The sequence below is a fragment of the Tupaia chinensis genome, unplaced genomic scaffold, assembly GCF_000334495.1.
Source record: "Tupaia chinensis unplaced genomic scaffold, TupChi_1.0 Scaffold000257_1, whole genome shotgun sequence".
Classification (NCBI taxonomy): domain Eukaryota; kingdom Metazoa; phylum Chordata; class Mammalia; order Scandentia; family Tupaiidae; genus Tupaia; species Tupaia belangeri.
Genome location: NW_006159737.1, coordinates 713,201 through 736,495, shown reverse-complemented (window position 1 = coordinate 736,495; position 23,295 = coordinate 713,201). Strand labels below are relative to the sequence as shown.

At 36.6% G+C, this 23,295-nt stretch overlaps 1 protein-coding gene across 1 annotated transcript in view; it reads right to left on the bottom strand.

Moving 5' to 3' along the window:
* POT1 (protection of telomeres 1) overlaps positions 1-23,295 on the bottom strand; it is an 82,311-nt gene that overhangs the window by 18,563 nt on the left and 40,453 nt on the right. Inside the window, exons 10-15 of the mRNA XM_006149194.3 lie at positions 19,313-19,482; positions 17,488-17,576; positions 12,521-12,577; positions 8,549-8,705; positions 5,947-6,152; positions 5,001-5,136 (exon numbers count right to left, since the gene is read on the bottom strand). Of these exons, the coding sequence (XP_006149256.1) occupies positions 5,001-5,136; positions 5,947-6,152; positions 8,549-8,705; positions 12,521-12,577; positions 17,488-17,576; positions 19,313-19,482 (815 nt within the window). The remainder of the gene's footprint in view (positions 1-5,000; positions 5,137-5,946; positions 6,153-8,548; positions 8,706-12,520; positions 12,578-17,487; positions 17,577-19,312; positions 19,483-23,295) is intronic.

The following is a 23,295-nucleotide window of genomic DNA, read 5'->3' as shown; positions in this document are numbered from 1 at the left end:
CTTATTAAGCTCTATTAACTATCAACTCTATGAAAGCAAAGGTTAGGCTTTTATTCCCTGATACACACTGAAGTTCCACTAGCATAGTGCCAGGCACACAGTAGGTACTCAGCAAATATATACTAAATAAATCCTGGATAATTTGGGCAAGAAATAACTTAATTTTCTGGTAAGTACACAAAAAATTATTTTATATGGAATTAATGGAGATTTTTCTGACTAACTTAAGAAAAACCACAAGGCTTATTTAATTTTTTTGAAATTTAGAAAGAAAATTTAAGATCTGAAATTCAATGACTAAAGTATCAACTCATCAAGAAAACTATAGCTACATAATAATGCGTGGCCTCTCTCACATCAGAATGTCCTTTAGATCACACAAAAGAACCTTGAACAAGGGACAGCAGGTGGTGTCGTAGTTAAGGCGCTGGATCCCACATGTTTAACTTGAGTCCTGGTCCCAGCAGTTCAGGAATCATGTTGGGCATGTATGCCCAAAATCCTGAGTGGGGGAGTACACAAGGGATTGCAGTATGACCATTGCCCCTGTAGGGTAATTCTTCATTTTCCTTCTCTGTCTCTCTTCAGCAAATGCATGTGCCATATAACAAAATAAACAGAAACAAAACGAACAAACAAATAAGAAACCATGGAACAAACCACCAACCTTCAACAATGTGAGCAAAAGCAGAATGCCTAAGATAGACCTGATGAGGTGTTTTACAAAATTAACACAAATGCATGAGTATTTAGGTATACACATTACATTGAACCTTCAGCACTAAGAATTAGGCATTTAGGGGCTGCAGGTGGTGATGGTTAAGGTGCTGGAGTCCCATGAAGCTGACTGAGGTTCGAGTCCCAGACCTATGGTTTGCTTTCTCATCGCCACCTCCCTAAAACTGCAAAATAATAGTATATAAAATTTTAAAAATGAATCCGGCATTGGTACACAGCACTAACACATATTAGAAAACTGTGTAGTGTTAAAGGGACAGAACCACCAGGATTCAAAGTTTTCAACTAAGCAATAAAATGTTACATTGAATGCTTCCTCTTTGTCTAATCACTGCAGAGACTGGTAGCAACCTTGAAATGAGAAAAGGACCTTATACTCCTTTTATTTTCTGTTTAAAACAATAGAAAATAAACTGAACCACATGCCTTGTTACACATTAACATTATTAAAGAACATCAATTAGGCAAGAAAAAGGTCAAGAACAAAGGTAAACAGTTACAGGCAACAATGAGCAGTCCATAGGCCCTCATAGTGCTTTGTAGTGGAACTTAGCAGAAGCCACTTTATAACCATCAGCAGTAAACAAAGATGCCAAATTCTTGACCAGATATTTCAGGAAAAAAAAAAACATGTAAATAGTTCAACCATTATGCAAGACTCTTTTCATCAAGAGATGTACAGGACAACATTGTTCTGATTCTTACAACTAATCTCAGTAGGTGTGGTGGTCCATAAACTTGGGACACAGGCACATCAGGGTGAGCTAAGAGGATTTTGGCATACTGGGGTCTCTGAAACCTGCAGAGTAGCTGAGTGCCCAGCATCACACTGAAATATTCTTTTCTTCCTGCCATGACTTGATTAGCTGCACATTCTCTGTTATCAGTGTTTCCTTGAGGTTTCTTGTATTTCACATGCTCTTCCAGAAGAGGATCTACATTTTTCTTAGCAAGGAGCTGAAACTGCAGTTTCTGCCTGGTAACTAAATCCCAGTCCTCAATAAGTCATGGTTTTCATTCGTAAGGGCTTGGTTCACTGTAACTTCCATTCTATTCTTAAATGCCTCCTCACTTTCAACAGTGGGGTCTCCCTAGGCCTTTCTTCTCCAGGAGAGCAGGAGGTGGTTTGCTGGTAGTACCAACATCTCAATTTCCAAGAGTCTTCCATTTGTTCTTTTGTCTTCCTCTTGGATCCTGAAAGTGGGTTCTTTGCACCCCAACCCCCAGCTTCCTGGGAGAAGGAATACTCTTCCGCTGGAGACGAGCTATTTTCTTTCCAGGGATGGCTCTTCTCATCTTCTCTGTATCTTGCTTCTAGCTGGGTTTTTGAAGTTGTCTTCTACAGATTGTTGTCTACAAGTCTGAGAACCTTGCTTTATTCAACAGAATTTATTTAACCCTGTTTTTATTCCAATCGACAATCTTCCTTCTTTCTCTCTGAAGAACTAATTATTTCCCGGATAAAAACTTATAGATCTCCTGGATCAGATCTCTTGATCCTTACGATATAGTAAACTAGCTTTTTTGATGTTTTCCTGAACCAAGAGCCCAGTTTTCACCAGCAGTTGATGCATGGCCACTATCAGTCCTTCAACTGCCATGTAAACCCCATGAAGCTTATTTACTCAAGAATATTGATATGCTACTTGCGAAACATTTAAACATATCCACTATTACACATTCTCCCTTCATGTGATGAGCTCTCATTCAGCATTTGTAGTATTTATTTTGATGCTCTGTCGCAGATTTGACATGTTCTATCATATGCTATTTGACATGTACCATTATTAACTGAAAACTTTCTTTCTGGCAGATGTTCCAAGTTCATCTTGTAATTTCCCAGTCCTAGCCCTGGAACCTGCTATTTCTCCAGGTATCCTTAATTCCTTTAAGGGAGGGACATTATTCATAAAACAGATATCTCTGAACTACATGTGCTACTGTTACTATAGCAACATTGAGTCGATGCCCTTTCATGAATACAGGTAACTTTATATGCACACATATTCAGACTAATACACACATACAGATATGTAGCTATACACATACGAATGTGTGCATGAATGTGTGTGTAAATATATATGTTTACATACAAACATACAACTATATTTTCACATTTATCTACAAAACTATGATTACATATTGGCAACTCCAACACACCACCACTAGCTTTTATCTAATCTTCTCTAATTCTATACATATATCTCCTTTCTTTAACATGAGAAATTCTTATTTTTACAACAGTACATTAATTAATAGTCCCGTGCTTAAAAACTATTTTTTTCTTGGGGCCAGACGATAGCAGAGTGGTAATGCACTGGATGCACATAGGAAGATCCTGAGGCCCCCCTGTACATGGACATCCTCCCACGCACACGCGTACATGTGTGCTGTGCCCTGTGCCGGCTGAGGCTGGGGGGGGAGGGGGGTGGGTCACTGCGTGGTGACACTGTTGGGTATGTCCTGGCTCTCCTTTCTCTAATGAAAGTTAAAACAATTTTTTTTTTCTTTTAGTTTTAGCTGAAGTAACAGAAGAAGAGTATCTGATAGATATACTATCACTGAAAACATATAATGAAAATTTTAGGGCATATGGTAAGGAGTTCCTTTATGGACATACTGTTAAACACAGAGTGTGAACTGACAGATCAATGTCACACAGAATATTTTACATCCTCGAACTAAAAACAAACCCCATTGTACTGTTAAGTCTTTTACAAACCTTATAAAATTTATAAGGTTTGTAAAAGACACTATTCAATGTATAAATATGGATCTGTCATGTACAGGTAGGGGTCCGTTTTTTGCTAGTACAGGATAATGTAGAGGATTTAATGTTAACAACAGACATATTTTTGCCCTCACGGATATCAACCCTCACAATCAGACAGAAGTGGATTAGCTGGTAACTGTAAGGACAGGCTTCACATGCTCATTACTGTTAGGGCCTTAGTTCAAAAATAGTACATGGTCTTACTCGTAGCAGATAGCTGCTGACATCTCTCTTCCTCAAATAGGGATACCGATCCAGAGCCTATAGAAAAAAGAAGAAATAAAGAATTACACTATTTTTAAGTCCATTACAAATTCAATGTGAAAACTTTATAAAACACTGCTGAAGGAAATGGAAGAAAATATAAAATGGCAAGACATGCCACTCCCATGATTTAAGAGGCTGACATCCTAACAATGTATCATTTCCCCCCAGATTAATGTGTAGACTCAAGGCAAAGCTAATCAAAACACTGGAGACTTTCTTAAAGAAACTGATAATTAGATTTTATCACTTATGTGGAAATGCAAATAATCTGGAATATTGAATATAATACTGAAAGACTTACTAGAATGACCTGAAGAATAATGCCAGAGGACGTAACACTATACGACTTCAAGTCTTACTATAAAACCAAAGTAATCAAGACAATATTGTACTGACACAAAGACTGACAATTAAATCAGAATTAAACAGAGAACCTAGACAAGAACCCACATTTGCATGGACTTTGGATTTTTTGAAGGTAGGAAAACAAAACACTTTTCAGCAAATGATATTGTAACTACTATAATAGAAATTGATATGAAGAAAAAATACATACTTCACACTATACTAGTAAGTACTCAATAGAAAGCCCAGATATAAGCCTACATTTATTTTTTAATTTTTATTTATTTATTTTTTAGGAGAGGTTTTTGCTACAGGGCGTGTATGCTTACCAGAAAGATGGAGACAGACAGAAAGCGAAAAATCACCCTTCACCTAATCCCAGGTTTCTCAAAGTAAAGCATTTCTAGGGTAACTGTTTCATCAAGGAGTCAAAGGCATTTTATCCTTATCCCCTCCCTCCAAACCTAGAAATCTGTTAATAGTGCCTCATGTATTCTTTTTTTTTTTTTTTTTTAAATTTTCAACAGCAGTAGATTTGTAATTTAGTGGCTCAGGAATTCTGGAATTCAATTGCTAAATGATTATTAGGTTCGCAGTTCTGAACTTCTTTCTGTAGCTAATATTTATTTATTTAAATCCTTGTTGTGTGAACAAAAACAAGTGAGTTCCAATCTGTCTGAGGAGTAAAAAGTTGGTACCCTCACAATATGTACACATTTGCTTGTCGAAAGAACAGCTATATGACAGATAGACCTATTACATATACAAAGCTACTCAGTAAGTATCAATTGAACCTATAGTAACCAGTGGAATAAAGTATTTTAAAATTACTCCTAAAACAGTTTTTAATTCCAAAATTCTCTGCACTGAAACATACCCATAGTGACACACTTTTCCTTGAATAAGGAATGGTGCTGAAAGATCCAGGAGTTCCAGGTCTTCATGGCCAGACCTCACAGGAATTACACTATGAAATTTGTCCAAGAGTTTGTAGATTTCACAGAGTGTACCTCCTGTTAAGGGAGAATAAATAAACCCTTCAAACAGTACAAATATAAGGTAGGTAAAATGGAGTTCTTACTTAAGTAACACATGAGGTATAGTAAAAGACTAAAAGACAAGAAAAGTCATAAAATTAGATTGAATACATTTAAAAATATCAATGTGTAAAGATCTTACACATTAATTAAAGAAATCACTGTACCAAAATTGCTAAGATCTGATTAAAATATAAACTTGTGAAGTTTTCATCATGATCTCAAATTTAAATAAGTTGCTTTTTTTGCCAGGAACACTTTAGTTCAAAGAAATCAAAGAGAATAATGTTGAGAGCCAAAGTATGACAGGATTCTCATTATTAAACTTGCTATATACCATTTAATATCTAGGCAAATTAGTTCTGAAGGCTGAAATAAATTCTTCAAACTTTCAGGTCAAGATTTAATTTAAATACCAATACAAACAATAGTCCATGTACATATCAACAGGTGACTTTTGTCCTTATTTATGATACAACAGTGACATCCAGAGGCCAACACGAAAGCAACAGCCTCTATTTCAGCTTGTGGAGCTGAGTAGGAACCGACAAGATGGATAAATGTAAACACTTGAATTGAATGCGGTTTTAAAACGTAATTTATAAATTTACATACATATGTGTGTATATTAATCTACTGATACATACATTCCACTTTATAAAATTTAAATGAACAATATTTTTAGTTTATATGCACTAGATTATTCATAAAATATACTGGATAATAAGTTAACGGAGTAAAGTATGCAAATAGTACTCTCACAAAATAGTAACTTATGTATCTTACCTTCAATCAAGATTAGACATTCATTGGAAAGTGGAAGAATACCATTATTTTTCACAAAATGAACAGCTACTTTTCGTCCACCTTGATCTTCGGTGGTCCACATATTTGAATCATATAATAATGTATTTTGTAGTTTGGTATCTGGGGTATTAGTTGTGCTATCTTTCAGTATCAAATCCAACTCTTCCTCATGTGGAACTTCCTGCCTAGAGTCATTGACAATAAAGTAACAGAAAACAACTTCTTGGTAAAAGTTTGAAGTACCCAATTTAACAAATTATCCAATTAAAAGCTACTATTATTTATATGCAGGTAAGTCAGCTTTTTCTTAAATTATGGAGATAATTCACTGTAGATAAAGTGACTTTTATTCCACAGGAAAACATTTCATACTTTGTGACAAAAAAAAATCTATATCATAATTAAATTAACTATTGGTGACTTACATACCTGGTTTTAACACCAAAGACACTTAGGATTATTTCCAACACCAGCTAGTTTTCCTCTATAAAGAATGCTAAATTGGGGGGCTGGCAGATGACTGTAGTGGTGAAGGTGCTGGATTCCCACATGGCTGACCGTTGTTTGAGTCCTGGATTAGAGGCTTGCTTTCTCCCTTTCCCTTTCCCTCTGTCTTCTTCTGGTGAGTGTATGGGTATATGCCCTATACAAATTAAACAACAACAATAACAATAATAAATAAAATTAAATAAAATAAATAATTATTTTCCCCTCTCTTTTTTTAAGGGAGATTTTTGCTATAGGGTGCATGTGCTCACTGGAGATATGGGAAGAGAGACAGAGAGATACAAAGTGAGGCCATCCCTAGGGATATGGCCTTCTCCTCCATTCTCCTCTCAGGATTTTAGGTATACATGCACACGTGCCCCATGTGAGTTGTTTAATCCGCTGGGTCTGGGACTTGAATGGCAGTCAACTACATGGTAGTCCAACAATATAACCATTACACCATCTGCTAGTCCCAATAAATAAATCTTTGAGGGAAAAAAAAATAGAATGCTAAACTTCCTAGGAGGAAGGAAAAAAAATGCAGCAGACTAAGTCTTCACTCCAATTAAATATATACTTACTACTAAGGCAACATAACTTTCATAGAACATCAACTTTAAATGAGTATTAATTTCAATTCCCTTTAATGATTAATAATTTTAAAAGTCACATGGTTAAGGACTATATCTTTGTCCTGATTCTTTTTTTTTGGAGGGGTTTTTGCTATAGAGTGCGTGTGCTCACCAGAAAGAGAGAGAGACAGAGAGACAGAAAGCGAGAAATCACCTCCCAGGGGGGATGGCCATGCTGCAATACCTTCTCCTCCATTCTCCTCTCGGGATTTTGGGCACGCACACACATGTGTCCAGTGAGAGTTTAAGCCACTGGGTGGGGGTCTCAAACCACAGTCGGCTATATGGGAGTTCCAGTGACACAGCCATTACGCTAACTGCTGGTCCCTGTCCTCATTCTTTTGCCAACTAACTAGCTGGTAACTTTAGGTAATCTACTAATTCTCAGGTGATCTCCTTATTTGCTCAAAAGGCATCATAAAATGTGGTTTGGTTTTATAAACCTTTATGACTTTGCAACATTCAGTGAACCAAAATTTGATAATACTTTCAAGAATTATTTAAAATCCTTACATGCATTTTAATTCCAACTACTGTTTCAGGCTCAAGGGGTTAGAAGACAGGTCTTGCATATTTTATTTATGAAAATTTGATAATCATATGCTCCTCAGTATAATACTTAGATTTTGGAGGGAAAAATATATGTATATTAATGTACAAAGATTTTCAAAAACAACATATGAATATACAAGCATATAGAGATAATATATATACTTTTTTTTAACACATTTTAGGACACTATAGTGAAAACTTGATTTGTGGTACCCAAATACATATATTGACTACCTACATTTGCAAAATATCATTTTATATACTTAAAGAGAATATAGGTGAATTACATTAAAAAGATGAGTGGGGATTAAAAAGAATTTTCATAGTATGTCGTGAACTAAGTACAAATGAACAGGATTACAGAATGGTCCTATAAGCTTATATAAAAATTAATGTTTAGAAAAAACATCTCGATGCTCTAAGAAATTCTCAATTACTAAAGAAAATTTACATTACACCTATTATGTTGTAGTTATTAAGCAGGACGGAAACATTTTCCAACCAGGCTTTCTGTATCATTTAATTAGAAACTTCAGCTGACTATTAATAGAATTCTTTGCAAGAATATTCTTTACATTTAAGAAGATACTTTTCTGACAAATGCAGGTTTCCCCAAATATATTACTAACTTATTGTTATCACCTGCATATAACAAGCTAAGCTGAATTTAGAATTTGAAAATAACACCTATTTTTATTTACTGTTAAGAAAGAACCAGGTTGCTTCATGGTCTTTTGGCTAAAATCAAGTGAAGCATGAGTAAGAAGAATCTACTTTCTAAGAATTTAGCACTTTCCCTTCAAAATACAATTACAATTTACTCATTCCCAGCACACGAAATGATATATGTGTGCACGTACACACAATACTATGAAATAAAATTTTGTTTTATTATGGAAAATACTTACATTGAATGACATTTAGGACAATGAAGTTTAACAGACTGAAATAGCCTTCGGGGCTTGTATGACCTCAATTTTGCTCGGATGCGGTATTGTTGAGGAGCTTTTTGCTTCAAAATGGCACATAGTGGTGTTTTCTCCAAATACTGATGATCTGTAAGTACTGTAAAGAATGTTTATATTAAGTCAGAAAAAGTTATAGGAGTCATAAGAATACTCGTGACTTATTCCTCTGAACCAAACATACAAAGTATATTATAAAACTTATTAAGCTCTATTAACTATCAACTCTATGAAAGCAAAGGTTAGGCTTTTATTCCCTGATACACACTGAAGTTCCACTAGCATAGTGCCAGGCACACAGTAGGTACTCAGCAAATATATACTAAATAAATCCTGGATAATTTGGGCAAGAAATAACTTAATTTTCTGGTAAGTACACAAAAAATTATTTTATATGGAATTAATGGAGATTTTTCTGACTAACTTAAGAAAAACCACAAGGCTTATTTAATTTTTTTGAAATTTAGAAAGAAAATTTAAGATCTGAAATTCAATGACTAAAGTATCAACTCATCAAGAAAACTATAGCTACATAATAATGCGTGGCCTCTCTCACATCAGAATGTCCTTTAGATCACACAAAAGAACCTTGAACAAGGGACAGCAGGTGGTGTCGTAGTTAAGGCGCTGGATCCCACATGTTTAACTTGAGTCCTGGTCCCAGCAGTTCAGGAATCATGTTGGGCATGTATGCCCAAAATCCTGAGTGGGGGAGTACACAAGGGATTGCAGTATGACCATTGCCCCTGTAGGGTAATTCTTCATTTTCCTTCTCTGTCTCTCTTCAGCAAATGCATGTGCCATATAACAAAATAAACAGAAACAAAACGAACAAACAAATAAGAAACCATGGAACAAACCACCAACCTTCAACAATGTGAGCAAAAGCAGAATGCCTAAGATAGACCTGATGAGGTGTTTTACAAAATTAACACAAATGCATGAGTATTTAGGTATACACATTACATTGAACCTTCAGCACTAAGAATTAGGCATTTAGGGGCTGCAGGTGGTGATGGTTAAGGTGCTGGAGTCCCATGAAGCTGACTGAGGTTCGAGTCCCAGACCTATGGTTTGCTTTCTCATCGCCACCTCCCTAAAACTGCAAAATAATAGTATATAAAATTTTAAAAATGAATCCGGCATTGGTACACAGCACTAACACATATTAGAAAACTGTGTAGTGTTAAAGGGACAGAACCACCAGGATTCAAAGTTTTCAACTAAGCAATAAAATGTTACATTGAATGCTTCCTCTTTGTCTAATCACTGCAGAGACTGGTAGCAACCTTGAAATGAGAAAAGGACCTTATACTCCTTTTATTTTCTGTTTAAAACAATAGAAAATAAACTGAACCACATGCCTTGTTACACATTAACATTATTAAAGAACATCAATTAGGCAAGAAAAAGGTCAAGAACAAAGGTAAACAGTTACAGGCAACAATGAGCAGTCCATAGGCCCTCATAGTGCTTTGTAGTGGAACTTAGCAGAAGCCACTTTATAACCATCAGCAGTAAACAAAGATGCCAAATTCTTGACCAGATATTTTAGGAAAAAAAAAAACATGTAAATAGTTCAACCATTATGCAAGACTCTTTTCATCAAGAGATGTACAGGACAACATTGTTCTGATTCTTACAACTAATCTCAGTAGGTGTGGTGGTCCATAAACTTGGGACACAGGCACATCAGGGTGAGCTAAGAGGATTTTGGCATACTGGGGTCTCTGAAACCTGCAGAGTAGCTGAGTGCCCAGCATCACACTGAAATATTCTTTTCTTCCTGCCATGACTTGATTAGCTGCACATTCTCTGTTATCAGTGTTTCCTTGAGGTTTCTTGTATTTCACATGCTCTTCCAGAAGAGGATCTACATTTTTCTTAGCAAGGAGCTGAAACTGCAGTTTCTGCCTGGTAACTAAATCCCAGTCCTCAATAAGTCATGGTTTTCATTCGTAAGGGCTTGGTTCACTGTAACTTCCATTCTATTCTTAAATGCCTCCTCACTTTCAACAGTGGGGTCTCCCTAGGCCTTTCTTCTCCAGGAGAGCAGGAGGTGGTTTGCTGGTAGTACCAACATCTCAATTTCCAAGAGTCTTCCATTTGTTCTTTTGTCTTCCTCTTGGATCCTGAAAGTGGGTTCTTTGCACCCCAACCCCCAGCTTCCTGGGAGAAGGAATACTCTTCCGCTGGAGACGAGCTATTTTCTTTCCAGGGATGGCTCTTCTCATCTTCTCTGTATCTTGCTTCTAGCTGGGTTTTTGAAGTTGTCTTCTACAGATTGTTGTCTACAAGTCTGAGAACCTTGCTTTATTCAACAGAATTTATTTAACCCTGTTTTTATTCCAATCGACAATCTTCCTTCTTTCTCTCTGAAGAACTAATTATTTCCCGGATAAAAACTTATAGATCTCCTGGATCAGATCTCTTGATCCTTACGATATAGTAAACTAGCTTTTTTGATGTTTTCCTGAACCAAGAGCCCAGTTTTCACCAGCAGTTGATGCATGGCCACTATCAGTCCTTCAACTGCCATGTAAACCCCATGAAGCTTATTTACTCAAGAATATTGATATGCTACTTGCGAAACATTTAAACATATCCACTATTACACATTCTCCCTTCATGTGATGAGCTCTCATTCAGCATTTGTAGTATTTATTTTGATGCTCTGTCGCAGATTTGACATGTTCTATCATATGCTATTTGACATGTACCATTATTAACTGAAAACTTTCTTTCTGGCAGATGTTCCAAGTTCATCTTGTAATTTCCCAGTCCTAGCCCTGGAACCTGCTATTTCTCCAGGTATCCTTAATTCCTTTAAGGGAGGGACATTATTCATAAAACAGATATCTCTGAACTACATGTGCTACTGTTACTATAGCAACATTGAGTCGATGCCCTTTCATGAATACAGGTAACTTTATATGCACACATATTCAGACTAATACACACATACAGATATGTAGCTATACACATACGAATGTGTGCATGAATGTGTGTGTAAATATATATGTTTACATACAAACATACAACTATATTTTCACATTTATCTACAAAACTATGATTACATATTGGCAACTCCAACACACCACCACTAGCTTTTATCTAATCTTCTCTAATTCTATACATATATCTCCTTTCTTTAACATGAGAAATTCTTATTTTTACAACAGTACATTAATTAATAGTCCCGTGCTTAAAAACTATTTTTTTCTTGGGGCCAGACGATAGCAGAGTGGTAATGCACTGGATGCACATAGGAAGATCCTGAGGCCCCCCTGTACATGGACATCCTCCCACGCACACGCGTACATGTGTGCTGTGCCCTGTGCCGGCTGAGGCTGGGGGGGGAGGGGGGTGGGTCACTGCGTGGTGACACTGTTGGGTATGTCCTGGCTCTCCTTTCTCTAATGAAAGTTAAAACAATTTTTTTTTTCTTTTAGTTTTAGCTGAAGTAACAGAAGAAGAGTATCTGATAGATATACTATCACTGAAAACATATAATGAAAATTTTAGGGCATATGGTAAGGAGTTCCTTTATGGACATACTGTTAAACACAGAGTGTGAACTGACAGATCAATGTCACACAGAATATTTTACATCCTCGAACTAAAAACAAACCCCATTGTACTGTTAAGTCTTTTACAAACCTTATAAAATTTATAAGGTTTGTAAAAGACACTATTCAATGTATAAATATGGATCTGTCATGTACAGGTAGGGGTCCGTTTTTTGCTAGTACAGGATAATGTAGAGGATTTAATGTTAACAACAGACATATTTTTGCCCTCACGGATATCAACCCTCACAATCAGACAGAAGTGGATTAGCTGGTAACTGTAAGGACAGGCTTCACATGCTCATTACTGTTAGGGCCTTAGTTCAAAAATAGTACATGGTCTTACTCGTAGCAGATAGCTGCTGACATCTCTCTTCCTCAAATAGGGATACCGATCCAGAGCCTATAGAAAAAAGAAGAAATAAAGAATTACACTATTTTTAAGTCCATTACAAATTCAATGTGAAAACTTTATAAAACACTGCTGAAGGAAATGGAAGAAAATATAAAATGGCAAGACATGCCACTCCCATGATTTAAGAGGCTGACATCCTAACAATGTATCATTTCCCCCCAGATTAATGTGTAGACTCAAGGCAAAGCTAATCAAAACACTGGAGACTTTCTTAAAGAAACTGATAATTAGATTTTATCACTTATGTGGAAATGCAAATAATCTGGAATATTGAATATAATACTGAAAGACTTACTAGAATGACCTGAAGAATAATGCCAGAGGACGTAACACTATACGACTTCAAGTCTTACTATAAAACCAAAGTAATCAAGACAATATTGTACTGACACAAAGACTGACAATTAAATCAGAATTAAACAGAGAACCTAGACAAGAACCCACATTTGCATGGACTTTGGATTTTTTGAAGGTAGGAAAACAAAACACTTTTCAGCAAATGATATTGTAACTACTATAATAGAAATTGATATGAAGAAAAAATACATACTTCACACTATACTAGTAAGTACTCAATAGAAAGCCCAGATATAAGCCTACATTTATTTTTTAATTTTTATTTATTTATTTTTTAGGAGAGGTTTTTGCTACAGGGCGTGTATGCTTACCAGAAAGATGGAGACAGACAGAAAGCGAAAAATCACCCTTCACCCCCCCCCCCCAGGAGGGATGGCCACACTGCAATCCCTTCTCCTCCATTCTCTCGGGATCTTGGGCATGCACGCACATGTGCCCAGCCCAAGTTTAAGCCACCAGGTCCAAGACTCACACCGCAATCAACTACATGGGAGTCCAGTGACATAGTCATTACGCTAACTGCTGGTCCCAAGCCCACATTTAAAACTACTTAAATTTTTTTTTTTTTTTTTTGGAGAGAATTTTTCGCCATAGGGCGCATGCACTCACCAGACAGACAGAGAGAGACATAGAGACAGAAAGCGAGAAGTCACCCCCCAGGGGGGATGGTCATGCTGCAATCCCTTCTCCTCCATTCTCCTCTCGGGATCTTGGGCACACATGCACACACGCCCGGCGTGAGTTTAAGCCACTGCGTCCGGGACTCGAACTGCGGTCAACTATGTGGGAGTCCAGAGACATAGCCATTACGTGAACTGCTGGTTCCCAAAACTATTTATTTGAAGCTCTATAACTGGCAAATCTGAGAGATGTGCACATTTAGGTATTGGTCAAAATACAGAGGACAGTACATGATATGAGGAGTTGACTGTGCATAAAAAAGAATCTTAAACAACTACTGACCTCTAATTTTGTTCATATGGAAGTCTGCAACCTACATTGAAATGTATTTGAAATGACTGATGGATGAAAAGAGGGACAGAGAGAGATGCATGTGACGGAGCAAATGAACAAAGATACTGACCGCAGAATCTATGTGGCACGTATGTGAGTGTTCACTGTACAACTGATTTAACTCTTCTGGATGTTTGGAAATTTTTATTATACTTGGCAAAACACATTGTGAAGGAAATAAAAGGAGAGGTGGATAAAAGAGTAAATTTACTAAACTTAATAGAATTGTATGATGAACATACAAATTTATAAGAAAGCAAAAGTAGTATTCAGCAATAAGTTTACAAAATACTTTCAAAAATGAAGAATTTAAGATGAGTATCTAAATTGTGCAATTACTTTAGTCTACATATGTAACAGTATATTTTATTTTTATAAATGTATTTTATGGTACACCATAAACAAACACATGCACTAGCCCTTCCTCCTCAACACGGTTAGTAAGTAGCATAAGAACCCAGGGCATGAGAACTTGAATGGACATCTCAAGCTGGCATGGTACAATGTCAGGGAATCTTATTTATTAACATCTACTGTTTCAAAATGAAATGAAAGACATGACAGAGACCACAAAAGCAGTCAAAAAAGAAAATATGTTTAAAACATATACATGGTCTCTAAAACTGATAAGAAAAGGATAAAGAACCCAACACAAAGTCAGATAAAGAGTAACAGCACACAACTCAACAAAGAAATAAAAAAGTTGGTGAATATGAAGATTTTCTAATTTCCAACTAGAAAGAAAAGATAAGTAAGGTATTATCTTTAATCTACCAACCTGTTAAAAACAAATTCCATACATTGTTAATCTCTAACACTATGAAGTGTGAGGAAAGGACATTCTCTTGCATTGCCATATAAATAAACTCCTATGATCTTTTGAATAATAATCTGGCAGCATCTATTAAAACACATGTCTTCTCTTTGATACATCAACCCCATTTTAGGAGTTTATTTTAGAGAAATAAATAAATATTGTAACCTCCATATTATAAAGTATGCATTTATTAAGAGAATAAGTTTGAGTAATATAAATTAGCCTAGATAGAAAAAAGAAACTATTATAGAACTAATCCCTTTTAGTAAAAATTTAAGAAAGAGAGTAAAGTCTTATTTGTTCATGTATAGGTAGGCATATGTTTGTATAAACATGAGGATTAAAGGAGTCACACTAAGTTGCTAACCTCACCTCAGGGAATATGGCACAGTTACAAATTAAACTGTTTCTAAATGATTATCAATTGAACTAAATTGGCCTCCTACTGGTAGTTTCCATAATATCACATCAGGTTAAAATATCAGAATCCAGGTGCTGAGAAATAAGGAGAGCTTTAAAATATAGAGAAAGAGGAATACATTTAAAATATATAGAAAACACAGCATGCATTTGGGTCTGACTTACTTTGCCATAGAATCTGATTCACTTTGCCAGAGCTAAGTAACTGCGATGTCCAAGTTATATGACGCTCATCACTTAAAGTCTCAGAGTCATTTTTGTAAAAGGGATACAATAACAAGTGCTATTAGGATTAATAACAATGCATACATGTATTTACTCAGTGCTTGCCAAGAAATACATGCGAGTTTTCGTGTTCATCATAAAAAGAGAGTAAATACTCAGATGGTGCTTAGGATCACAGCAGGGTAGGAGTTTTTTTGCTATAGGGCTTGTGGGCTCGCTAGAAAGACAAAGAGACAGAAAGCGAGAAATCACCCCCCAGAGGGGATGGCCATGCGGCAATCCCTTCTCCTCCATTCTCCTCTCAGGATCTTGGGCACGCGCACATGCGCCCAGCATGAGTTTAAGTCACTGGGTCTGGGACTCGAACCGCAGTCAACTACATGGGAGTCCAGAGACATAGTCGTTACCCCAACTGCTGGTCCCAGCGGGGTAGGAGTTTTAATAGTAGGTAGTAGTTTTAATCTCATGAAAAGAATATGAGATTACAAATAGTACCTAGATTCCAGGTTTCAGAATGTACAAGGAGATATTAAGACGAGGTAGTAAACGAAAAAATACTGTATGTTGAGAGTATTAAAATTCAGATTTGAAGAGTAACCTACTTCAGGGACATAATTAATATGAACATGCAACCCACAGATTGTTAATATCTTGTAATTAGATGCTTGATTAATTCAATAAAGACTAAGATGTATATGAAAAAATATACTCCGATTGTTTGAAATAAAGGAGTACAAAAAATAATAATAACCTTTATTCCTTTTAGAAATAATAAGTGGATCCAGCAGATAGAGTGGTAGTTGAGGCGCTGGACTCCCATATAACTGCCCACAGTTCTAGTCCTGGACCTGGCAGCTTACTTTTTCACTTTCCTTCTCTTTCCATCTCTCTCTGGTGAGCATGTGTGCCCAAGAGCAAAATTTTAAAAGTAATAATAATAGGGACCAGCAATTAGCGTAATGGCTATGTCTCTGAACTCCCATGTTCGAGTTCTGGACCATGGTTTGAGTCCTGGAACCGGCAGCTTAAACTCACACCGGGAGCTTGTACATGAGTGCCCAAGATATAAGAGGAGAATGGAGAAGGGATTGCAGTGTGGCCATTCCCTCTGAGGGGTGATTTCTGGCTTTCTGTTTCTCTGTCTCTGTCTTTCTGGTGAAAGCACCCATCCAAGAGCAAAAACCTCTCCAAAAATAATAATAATAGTAGATAATTATTGAAAAAAATTTAGAAACAAGCAAAATAGTTGCCTAAGAAATACAGATTATTTTTTATGAATATACACCACATATACATATTGTATGTATCACAAATTAAGTAAATATTATCATCTCAATTTGAAAATATAATTATAAGGATATCCTATGTGTTATGATTAAGGTAGCTGAATCCCACGTGGCTGACTACAGTTAAGATTCCTAGACTCAGAGGCTTGGATAATTTGCTGGGAATGTGTGAATGCACGCCTGAGATCCTAAAAGGAAGGAGAAATGGAGAAGGACTTGTGACATGACCAAGCTCCATGGAGGGTGATTTCTCACTTTCATTCTGTCTCCAGTGAGCACATGCAACCTCTGGTAAAATTTTTAAAAATGTTAATTATAGGGACCAGCAGTTGGCTTAATGGTTATGTCGCTGGACTCCCATGAAGTTGACCACAGTTTGAGTCTCGGACCCGGTGGCTTAAATTCACACTGGATGCATGTGCATGCGTGCTCAAGATCCTGAGAGGAGAATGGAGGAGAAGGGATTGCAGTGTGACCATCCCCCGTGGAGGGTGATTGCTTGCTTTCTGTCTCTATGTCTCTGTCTTTCTGGCGAGCTCACGTGCCATAAAACAAACACTTCTCAAAAAAAAAATTTGTTTTTAATGATATAAGTTAGAAAAGAACTATTTTACCTTTGCATAGAACACAGATAAAGATGTAGGCTATTCTTATATGAACACCCTAAATATATATGAATTAAACAGAGAGAGAGAAAGGCAGAGACTAAAAAACAAAATTATATTGCTTAAGACATTTTATTTAGCAAGAACTAAACTGTCACTGTTAATATTACTTACTTGATACAGTTGGAAAGCTCTCCTCATGTTCTGATTGATAGATACCATGTGAATGCTGACTGGCTGTCAACTCTGCAGATTCTAAAGCCCTAGAGTTAAAAGAATTTAGTTTCAATTGCATAAAATAAAGTCAATGTAGTAAGTTTAGCTCTCCCCACAAAATCCAGGAACTGATTAAAGCTGTACATAAAATGTGTGTACATGCATTCTTCTATGAAGAATATTATTTTAGATTCAAGAAGTGAAACACAGTATTGCTATATATTGTGATATGACATGTAAATCAGGGAAATTGATATGAAATCAGGAAAACAAGAAGTTTCTTTAATTGATTTTAAAACAATATTGACTTAAATTAAAACTCAGACCATAGTCATTTAATTTCAATGAACAGTACAGTTTCTATCTCTGAGTATGTTAGGTTTTTTGATTGATCTTCTATAATACTAGTCAAAATGATTCTGTTCACAGTACCCACAAGGAGCATTAATACTAGTCAAAATGATTCTGTTCACAGTAAGCACAAGGAATACTTCAAGAAAAAGAGAACTGGAAATATAGTAGGATTTAAGATACTGGTTTTCGTGGGACCAGCAGATGGTGTAATGTTACACTGATGGATTCCCACGTAGTCAACTGCAGGTTGAGTCCTGAACCCGATGGCTTAAAACTCATGCCAGGTGCATGTGCATTTGCGCCCAAGATCCTGAGAGGAGAATAGAGAAGGGACTGTAGCCTGGGCATCCTCCCTGGGGGTGATTCTTTACTTTCTGTCTCTCTGTTTCTGTCTCTCCAGTGAGCGCATGTGCTCTACAGAAAAATCCCTTTTTCTCTCTCAAAAATAAAAGAGATACTGGGACCAGCAGTTAGCGTAATGGCTATGTTGCTGGACTCCCATGTAGTCGACTGCGGTTCGCATCCTGGACCCAGTGGCTTAAAACTCACCCTGGGTGTGTGTGTGTGCATACCTAAGATCCTGAGAGGAGAACGGAGGAGAAGGGATTACGGAGTGGCCATCCCCCCAGGGAGTGATGTCTCGCTTTCTGTCTCTGTCTCTCTCTCTGTCTGGAGAGTGCACGTGCCCTATGGCAAAAACCTCCCCCCCCCCAAAAAAAAAATAGAGATACTGTTTTCTTTCTGAGAAAATCTATAAGTTTAAGAAATGTTTTTTAAAAGTTTAAAAAATGTGACATACTAAATAAAAACACTTTTTTATCTATCAAATTAGAGGCTCTTTAGAAATATCATGTATTTTGGGGGCGTCACCTGTGTCAAGGTGGTTAAGACAACTGGATCTCACAAGATCAACTGCACAGTTTGAGTGTCAGACTGAGCAGCTTGAGAAACATACAGGGAGCATGTGCATGCATACCCAAAATCCTAAAAGGAGGGAGAAATAGATGACAAGGGATCGCAGTGTGACCATTCCCCATGGGACTCTAATTGACAAAGTGCACATGCCCTCTGGCAAACAAATAAACGATAAATGAAATGAAACAAAGTATTTTTTATGGCAGGATTAAGTATTTCTGGAATTCTAGATACATATCAAGCTTTCTAAACTTTGGCTAAGGTCCCATTTGCACAGTATTAAACACAGAGTCTAACTACTAGAAAACTTAGACTATCACCCTGTCAGTTACTATTCAGCTCATGGACCTACTATCACATAATTTGTTTCATTTGACTCATCTACTTAACAATATGGAGAATAGCCCAGAAAGCTATGAGGTTCAGGCAAGGAATGCATGAGATACAAATAGTATTCAAAATCAGTTTAGTTTTATCTCATGTACCTTTCCTAAATAGGTACATAAATACTTACTTTTTCAGTTGGTCCACATCAGAGTTACTTTCTGGCAAGACTCGGATTCCCCGACCATAACTGGTACCTCCATGGAGATGAAATTCTAGAGCTAACAAGGTGGCCTGGCTCTCTGAATTCACTGATTGGAGTTTGGTATGGAGGCTATAGATTCTAAGAAAGCTTCCAACCTATAAATAAATGATAAACAATTTAGAAAGTGTGAAAAAATTAATAATTTCTGACATTTGAAATTTTAACAACCAATATGGGGTGGTGATGACCAACAACAACCAGTAGAACTGACCACTTAAGATAGATGGGGGGTATGTTATACCAGTGTCACTGAACAGCGGCTTGTACGGACGGACATGAATCGTAGGGAAGCCTTGCTCTGCTGAAAACTACATAAAGAAAAGCATAACACAGGCAACATACCTACTGGTGGCTTGCTTTCTCACTACCCTTTTCTCTCTCTCTCTCTGATAAGTGCATGTGCCCTATGACAAATTAAGCAAACAAACAACAAAGAATAAATAAAATAATTGAAAAAAAGACACAGATGCTTGGAAAGAAAAAATTGAAATTATGCAGAGGTAGAAAGAAGGTTTAATGTGTAGTGTTTCGTTTCCTAAAACATTAAAAGTATCTGAAATAAATGTGGCAAACCAGAAATATTTTTAAATGGTAGGCATAATCATTATACCATCTTTTACATTACTGTATTTTATGAGAAAAAAAAATGTAAAGGCCAAAATGGAACTTAATTATATGAATACAATACAGGGCAGGAAACCAGCAGTTAACGTAATGGCTATGTCGCTGGACTCCCACGTAGTCCACCGCGGTTCGTGTCCTGGACCCGGTGGCTTAGAACTCACACCGGGCATGTGTGTGTGCGTGCCCAAGATCCCGAGAGGAGAATGGAGGAGAAGGGATTGTGGCATGGCCATCCCCCCTGGGGGGTGATTTCTCGCTTTCTGTCTCTCTGTCTCTCTCTGTCTGTCTGGCGAGTGCACGTGCCCTATAGCGAAAACCTCTCCAAAAAAAAAAAAAAAAAATAGGGCAAAGATGACAAATTGCTATTATCAGAAATTCCTTCTGGAGGCAGCATTGTATTTCTTTTTAAAGCTTGACTAAATACATTATGAAATGTGCCAGATGGTCTATTATGAAAAGCAAATACTGCTTAGTCTGGTTAGTAACGTGGTAAGATTCCAAAAATACAAGTAAAATAATTATAACCAAAAATTATAAATATAATTTTAAAACCTGTTGTAAAAACCCATTTTAATACAAACACTCAAAAAGGTAAAGCAAAAATGGGTATTAAAAAATCATGGGACCAGCAGTTAGTGTAATGGCTATGTCTTTGGACTCCCATGTACTCAACTGTGGTTCGAGTCCAGGACCCAGTGGCTAAAATTCACGCCAGGCACATGTGCGTGCATGCCCAGGATCCCGAGAGGAGAATGGAGGAAAAGAGATTGTGGCATGGCCACTTTCCCTGGGGAGTGATTTCTCACTTTCTGTCTGTCTCTGTCTTCACGCGCCCTATAGCAAAAACCTCTCCCCCAACAACAACAACAACAAAAAATCAGTATCGCTTTAGAAAAAATAAAAATATTCCTTATAAACTGTCAAGAATTTCTCTTTAGATGTGGTATTTTTAACTCCCTGTAAATGTTTCAAAATAGTCAAACCACAACTATTGGGGCACTGAAGGCTAAAATACAATCATGACTATATCTGTTTTAAAATTTAAAAATATTGTCCAGGTAATATAGGATTTACAAAATAAAGTTTTAGCTTTTACACAAAAAATTTGAGAAGTCAGTTTGGATCTGTGTAAAACGTTGTGGGAATGACATAACTTACTTAAAAAACAAGACTTAGAAAAATATTAAAAAGAGGTAAGGAAATTTCGGCTAGAAAATGTATTGTTTATAGAAGTTGATTATATAATTTCTACTTGCATGATTAACCACTTTATTAAAAAACAATTTTTCTGCTTTTATACCACAAAGGGTTTCAAATTGGTTCCATGCATTTTTATATTAAAATACAATTTTCAATGTTGTCTTACAGTGCTGATAACAATTTATTTGTAACAATGTCATATAATTGACAATTTCCTAAATTAATGAAAATATTATAGAGGCTGTCAGAAAACAAATAAATGTGATGTCAATCTACATTAAATAAATCTAATTAAATTACTTACATATAAAGAAAATCCTTTTCATTTTTATACTGTACTCAAAATAATATAATGCTATGCTATTTTCAGAAAGAAACAATGTGACATATTTTCTTAATTTTGTGCAGTCATATCCCCCCCTAGTGGACAAGATAAAGTAGACCATAAATAGAAAGAAATACAGTCTGAAAAAAATTCACGGCACACAGATGAATCCACTCACCAGCAGAAATGTACTTTATCTGTCCTATATGGAAAGCACTGTTACGTTCTGCTCAGACTTGGGCAAGGAGAGCGAGCATATGGGGGAACACAGGACCCATGACAACAGCACAGGAAAAGAGCGGTATTAAAATAGCAAGAACAGACGTGCAGAGTGTGGAACTAGGATGACTCTAAAATGTAAATCCCTTTCATTCATAAAAGATCTCTATATAATAAAAACTTCAGAATTGGATTTATCATTATTTTTACTTTTGAGATAAAATAATCAATGTAGATACAGTCTCTCAGGAAAGAATATGAAAAGTGTATTTTCAATAGTTAATTTTTTTCTGATAAGTCGAACACACACATATCAGAAAGGACAACTTATTAGGTTGTGGGGAAAGTCATGATATATTTTTCTTTGTTTTTTTCCATGCAAATATGTGTCATAATTTTTGTGATAACCCAGTATTACCTTTCCTAGGACCTAGATTTAACCTAACTTATTGATAGGATTTTGTTGAGCTAACTTGTAATGCAATGTGGGAATGGAAATATTTTCTCCCCTGTGGATAATATTTTATGAAGTTTTGAAAACTGGGCACTGAATTTCAGTCCTTCACTTTTACTAATTTTTTTTCACATTTTTATAAGTAGGCTAAAAGATATTTGTAATATGTACAGTAATTTCCCTTTAGCACTTAAAATGATCAACTCTAGAAACAGATCTTGTGGATTCAAACACTCAGCTTTCTCCAACTAGCTGTGGAATCTTAGTCAATTCACTTAATCTCGGGGTTTCTCACTTTTCTCACTTGTAAAATGGTATGGCAATGGCACCAACTCCACAGGATAACATCAGATACACCTGGAATGCCTAGCTGATGTCAGTCACCCTAATTACTGTTTATGATACCAGTCTTTACTTCCAAGTACACTTCCAAATAAAAGATGCAATACAATGAAAAATTCTCTACAATTTGCTAATTTCCCTTAAAAAACTGTAAGGAAATTTTCAAAACAAATAAGAAAATTATATAAAGTGCACAGTTTAAACCAACACATATAATTTAAAACTAGAAATGACTTAACAAATTCTTAAGCACACAGTTATCAGACAGGTTCCATCAAACTAACTGATGAAGTTTAACAGGGAAGTTAACAATATTTTTATGGACTTCTTTCACTTTAAAGCAGTATGTCTCATGATAAACTTTTCTTTGCTATTTTACAGCAAAAAAATGTGCAAGGACCAGCAGTTAGCGTAATGGCTATGTCGCTGAACTCCCATGTAGCCGACCACGGTTTGAGTCCCGGATTCGGTGGCTTAAACTCACGCTGGGTTGGGAACCAGCAGTTAGCGTAATGGCTATGTCGCTGGACTCCCACGTAGTCGACCGCGGTTCGCGTCCCGGACCCGGTGGCTTAAAACTCACGCCGGGCACGTGTGCGTACGTGCCCAAGATCCCGAGAGGAGAATGGAGGAGAAGGGATTGCGGCGTGACCATCCCCCCTGGGGGGTGATTTCTCGCTTTCTGTCTCTATGTCTCTCTCTGTCTGTCTGGCGAGCGCACGCGCCCTATAGCGAAAAAATCTC